General features: G+C 42.4%; 1 protein-coding gene across 1 annotated transcript in view; it reads left to right on the plus strand.

The window, feature by feature from the left end:
* spock3 (SPARC (osteonectin), cwcv and kazal like domains proteoglycan 3) overlaps window positions 1–5,743 on the plus strand; it is a 55,556-nt gene extending 49,813 nt beyond the window's left edge. Inside the window, exons 10-11 of the mRNA XM_061246629.1 lie at window positions 2,060–2,197; window positions 2,751–5,743. Coding sequence (XP_061102613.1) covers window positions 2,060–2,197; window positions 2,751–2,914 — 302 coding nt within the window. The 3' untranslated portion in view covers window positions 2,915–5,743. The remainder of the gene's footprint in view (window positions 1–2,059; window positions 2,198–2,750) is intronic.
* The last annotated feature ends 257 nt before the right edge of the window (window positions 5,744–6,000 follow it).

The raw sequence follows: 6,000 nt of genomic DNA on the forward strand, positions 1-6,000 counted from the left end.
CCAACATAAAGCTATTCTTCTGATAAGAACAACCCCTCTCGTAACAGCAGTAGGCTACACACAATCTGTAATCCAATCCTAATATGAAAGTGGAGATATTTTTAACCTCGGTCTCGGGCCTGGACAGGATGGGGGCGGACGTGTAGTTGCTCGGGGGGCGATAAGGGAGAAGGCAGCGGACTATAACGTAACGCATGATGCAGGATGCCATGGGTTAGGCTCTTATTTATTTTCTCCGATAATGAATGGCTGCGGGTGCGGGGGATTGTTGTGCGTTGACTGCGGCTGGCGGTGTGGAAGGTTCTGGAAGCGCACCTGGGGTCAGAGCAGCGTCGCGGTGCCGGAGACCGCCGGAGCCTGCGAAATGACTTTAACGCTCGCTGACAGTTTGAGGAATGAGTTTCTTAAAAAACGCCGCCCACGCGGATCATGAGTCCAGGAGGAACCGGTTTAATGCGAGGGGATCAAACGGGGGCTGACTGGAGGGGGGGGGGGGTTGTTATAGGCTCATGTGGAACTGGGAAGAGAGAGTGAGAAAGAATGTAATCACCGGTGATAAATTGATTGCGAAGGCACTTTGCCCTAGAGTGCCAAAGACAATTTCTCCTCTTAATTTTTTTTAAACTTTCTTTAATATGACTTTCTTTTAAATACTGCTTGTGGATATTATGTTCATGTTGCAGGTTATGCTTGTGACACCGCTGGTGTGTTCTGTATCTTTCTGAAACTATAGCGAAGATCACTGCTGCTTTTGAATCGAGGTTGTATACTCTTGGAAAAAAAGGGTTTTGAATGCGTACTTTTGTTTGATTCCATAGGGGAACCCTTTTTAGTTCTTTATGACTAACCCTCTGTCATAGGTGTGAAGTCTGAAAGCAACCAGATAAAGAACCATTGCCTTGAACTAGATAGGGTTCTTCTACAGAATCACTTTTTTAGAGTGAAAGATAGCATACGGAAGTGTTAGCATTGTGGTAAAACCGTTACCCACACACCCCAGCTGATCAGGAGCCTGAAAGCTAGTTTCAGCCAAATGAGGAAACAATGAACTCTCTAAAAATAGAGTAAACTATATTTCGTTTTTTCTCCCTTCCCCTTTATTATGTAACATCTTTCGTTTCTCTGGAATCAGAAAATAGGATCTGTGTTGATAGGAGGATGGTTTTGAGAGCTTACCTTCATTAAAATAAACTGAATAAATAGCAAAGTCTGCTGGCAGAGACAATCATGTAGTTAAGTAAGATAAACTTACAATGATTAGCCGAGTCCAGATCTTAGTCGCACTAGCTCTCAATGACCAATTAACTGCCAGTCTCCAAGACATTCATCAACATCTAATCCACATAGCCATATAATCAAGTGCCGAGTCAAAGGAATCTTTCAATGAGTGAGTTACAAAATATAAATTACAACATCAAGAAGTAATATTCAAATACGAAAACTGAAAGCAACTAGCAATTATGTTTGCACAATGCATTGCTGATTTACAGTACGTTCTACATTGAGGGGAGTTTGATAAGTCTGAACTCTGGAGCTCTACAGGACTGGAGTTTGAGACCCCTGGTCTGTGGCACAAAGCAGGATTATTGAGTTAGCTAGATATCGGAGTAACACATCTGTTCTCACGTCTGGAACAAGGACTGAAGTGAAAAGAGCTATTCCGGGTATTATTTTATGTTAACTTGGTAGTTCTGCTTTGTGAAACAGGTCCCTAAAGTATCCCATCTGTTAGACTTAGTGTCACCTGCATCTGTCACTTATGTACTTATGTTTCTCAGTGGGGAGAAGTACCCCCCCCCCCCCCCCCACACGCACACACACACGTAATTAAACAGATTTAAATACCGAGGTTATACATGGCTCTTCTGAGAAAAGTCACGTGATATCAGCATCGCTGTTAAAATTATCCCTGTAAGTTCCACTGTCACAGCCAGGGACGTCAGTACGGTACATTATGAGGAATAAATTGTTACGGTCTGTGTTTTTCACATTGGTGTACGAGGTATGGTTGTGTTCCTTGAATATAACGCTGGCCGGTGTCTGGTTTGTGTACCTCCAGGGTTGTATGTTCCTTCGTGTGATGAAGAAGGCTACTATAAGTCTCACCAGTGCCACAGCAGCAGCGGTCAGTGCTGGTGTGTGGACAGATACGGCACTGAGGTGGAGGGGTCCCGAACTCACGGGCCCCCAGACTGCGGTATGAGCCATTATAGCGCACCCCTGTCTAACCCTTACTTCACATACTTTAACCCCTGGGGAACTACAATTCCTGCACTTTCTGACACTATTTAAATATATCATTTTATATTGTTAATGAAACGGGCAGCCTGTAGCGTAATGGTTAAGGTAAATGACTGAGACTCACAAGGTCGGTGGTTCGATCCCCGGTGTAGCCACAATAAGATCCGCACAGCCGTTGGGCCCTTGAGCAAGGTCCTTAACCCTGCATTGCTCCAGGGGAGGATTGTCTCCTGCTTAGTCTAATCAACTGTACGTCACTCTGGATAAGAGGGTCTGCCAAATGCCATTAACGTAATGTAATGAAACAAATTTCATAAAGAAGAAAGAGTTTGACCACTGACATAACTTATGATACCCTTATGACATTAACCATAAGCTGCAATGTGCTGTTGTGACTGGTTATAAGAGGTGTAATAAATTGTGATTGTCTTACAACATGCCCACAAGCTATCATGTGTTTTTGTGGTTACAACTGGTGTAATGTTGTACTTTCCTTCGCCTTGTCACAGGTGTGGAGCTGGAGTCTTCCGGAGACTTTGGCAGCGGAGATCTGTATAAACTCTCCGACGATGAAGACGACGAGGAAGACATGCTCAACGACGAAGACGAAATGATGGACGACGACGATGATGACGGCGACGATGAAGATGAGGAAGACACCTACGTGTCGTAATGCTCCGGGCGCACAAACTCGTTCCTCGGTCACGTTTTCAGGCGACGACTCGGCCAGGCTTTTCACCGCGACAGCAGCTGAAGGATTTATATCAGTATGTATAATTTGTAAAAAAAAACAAAAAAAAAACAAACGTCAAACGTTCCGGGCAAAATCGATTTTCTCTGTTACATTCTTTCGTTGAAGTACTATTCGTGTGTGCAAACGTCCTTCATAGTTGTCTAATTAGATTAAAATAAAAAATATATCTAACAGGCCCACTGAGACAGGACTGTAAGTAGCAGATTGAAAAAGTCCGTATCTGAATCCACTGGTGGATCCCAACACGCGGGTGATGTACTTCTTTCTCAAAAGGACTTGCTCTGTAATTTATTTTTCTTTTTTGTGTGTGTCCATGCCAAGCTTTTATCCAGACACAATTGTGGCTTGTGGCACCGTGGTGCAAGAGAAGGGTTGTTGTCTTTTTCAGCGTTTTCTTAACTTATTTTATTCCTTTTTTAAGTGGTGTTCCATACACAGGTTGAGAATTGCACTTGTGTCATTTGATGACAGCGAGACAAAGGTCCAACAATGGTGTGCACCTCCGCGTTGTATACATACAGGATCCAGCAAGTACGCATGCACCGAACAACACATCAATATTTCATTAAGACCATTATATCGCAGGTTAGCCATCGGTCAGAATAATCTACCCCAGCAGACAAGGTTGAGGAAGAATCAAAGGCATCGGTAGCACTGTTCAGTTCTCCACATTCTTGAGAGGGCGAAAGGCTGCTGGTAAAGAGTTCACATGTAGAATGATCTATTTTTCTATTGTATAGTTTCATAAACTCGCCGTGTTGGTAACCGGTAGCGATGTGACAGATGCTTTTGTGACAGGCCGCTGAATAAATCCCGTCATTGTCTCCACCCCTGCTTTGGTAACGCAACCTCTCCAAAGACACAGCGATGACCTGCTGATTGCAGGAATGCCACTCAGAAGCTTTGGCACACACACGCGCAGTGCTGAATGGCTGTCCTTATCAAGGCCACTTTGAGCGGTTGCATTCAGGGACCAATCACGTTAGCTTCTGGAGACAGTGAAGTGTGACATCACATCAGTGGTTAGATACAGTCGTTAAGGGCCCTGCACATGCAAATCTTGTAAACATGGCATGCCATTGGCAGTAATCCCAGAGATTAGGACCAATCACAAGACAGCATCATCTTCACTTCCACTGACAGGTGGAAGGCTTTGCTACAGTACCATGTGTTACTTCTTGCATGACTGCTCTGATTGACTTCAGGTTAAATACATGAAAAGCACTGCACATAGGAAAGAGTTAAGGGTGCACATCATTATTTTCATTGTTTAATGTTAAGGCCAGGCCATTTTATAGGGTGATTATTAAGATGGCAGTTATACAGTACCTGTCCTATTATTTAAATTGAAATAAGCATCAAGTAGAGCTCAAGGCCCTTGTTTGGTAGACTGTTTCTCATTGAATGAGTGTCAAAAAACTCAATTTAGCCAGTCCAGTTGAACCTGGTGAATTATGAGTGTGTGTGTGCGTGTGTGTGCAATCAAACGCGATCTCTGTGTCTCCATGTCTACGAGTGTGTTTGATGCTTAAAATGTTGGTATGAAGAGGGTGACCACAGATGGGTCTTACGTGCAGTCTAACCAGTGTAATTTGTGTTTGCTTAAAATGTGTTATCGAGCAGAACGTGTATTGCAACAATATTGTTTTGCTTCAGAGTTTTAGTATTAACCTAGCGTTCTGCAATCCTGTCTCTTTTCTAGTCTGTTCTCTTATTGTTCAAATTGCATTTAAATGTATTGAAATTTGGTAAATACTGTAAATGGTAGGGACTATGTGGTAATTCCCCATCAAGGTGTAGAGGTGAGGTTAAAATATTTTGTAACTCAAAGCAAAGAGTCTATGGTTAGTCTTAATTACACACAAAAAAGTATTGTACATAGTGCTTTTCTTTTCCAGGACAGAGGGGTCGTGTTAATAGAGTTTCTGTCAGTATAATGCATTCATTCACCGTTCCATTTGCAGAACGCATTTATTTGCTCAGATGACTTAACAGATCAAAGGTGATGTGAATTTAGATACTGTCGTGCTTTTGAGGGACAGCGATAGAGAAAGTGAACAATCCTAATTGCATCGCTGAGAAAAGTGTACGCAGTGACTTTTGAAAATGTTTTAAAAGACTCTGCCCACGCACACACACACACACACCACACACACACGCACATATTAGCGTTTTCTAGGCCGGCCATATGGGTACATTTCTCCCTTCTCCGTACGTAGAGGCTGTGAGGTGCCTTTTCGCTGATAGTTAGAAAAACAAAGGGTTTCGCATGTGTACTAAAGGCTAGAAAATTAGACCGTAGAAAAGCACACGGCCCTTTATGAGGGCTTCAGATATTACTGCTGCTGCTGGATGAAGTTTCTTTCTGTGTTTATAAAGACATTGCATATATATATAAATATATATATATGAAACATCAATTTAAATAATTACTGCTACGCTTCTATACAGTACGTTATTTTATGCAGTTTTTCCTTTGCGTTGTGATTAGCATACTAAAGAATGGAGCTGAGCAGAAGTCGTTCTGAGCGTTGGGTTTTTCCTCTTTCTTCTGCTCATCGACGGTCAGTGTAGCCACTCGACTTTTTCCACAGTGTATTTTCAGACGATTGACTTTACGTGTACACCTACAGTAAGCAAGAAAAATCATGAACTCGTGTTGGTTCAAGCATAAATATTGTTTTAGTAATAAAAATGCATTTTTACAGTATGTATGATTTGGCAAAATAAATATATATATTGGCCAAATTCCACTTGATGTCTGAGTTTGTGTTTGGGTTGGTATTCAGGGTAAAACCAGTTCTGTTGAGCCTACGGTTAGCCTTGTTTCACTGTGTCTCACCCAGGACCGCCCACACCCAGAACCGCTCAACCACTACCTGTCATCTTTTACAGCTGTGAGTCTTTGCACAAAGTACTAGACCAGAGGTGAAACCTGCCTTTTTTAAAAAAAAGCTAAGGCTTTGATTGATTCCATAGAAAATAAAGCACACTACTTTACTTTG

The sequence above is a fragment of the Conger conger genome, chromosome 6 (genome assembly GCF_963514075.1).
Source record: "Conger conger chromosome 6, fConCon1.1, whole genome shotgun sequence".
NCBI lineage: Eukaryota > Metazoa > Chordata > Actinopteri > Anguilliformes > Congridae > Conger > Conger conger.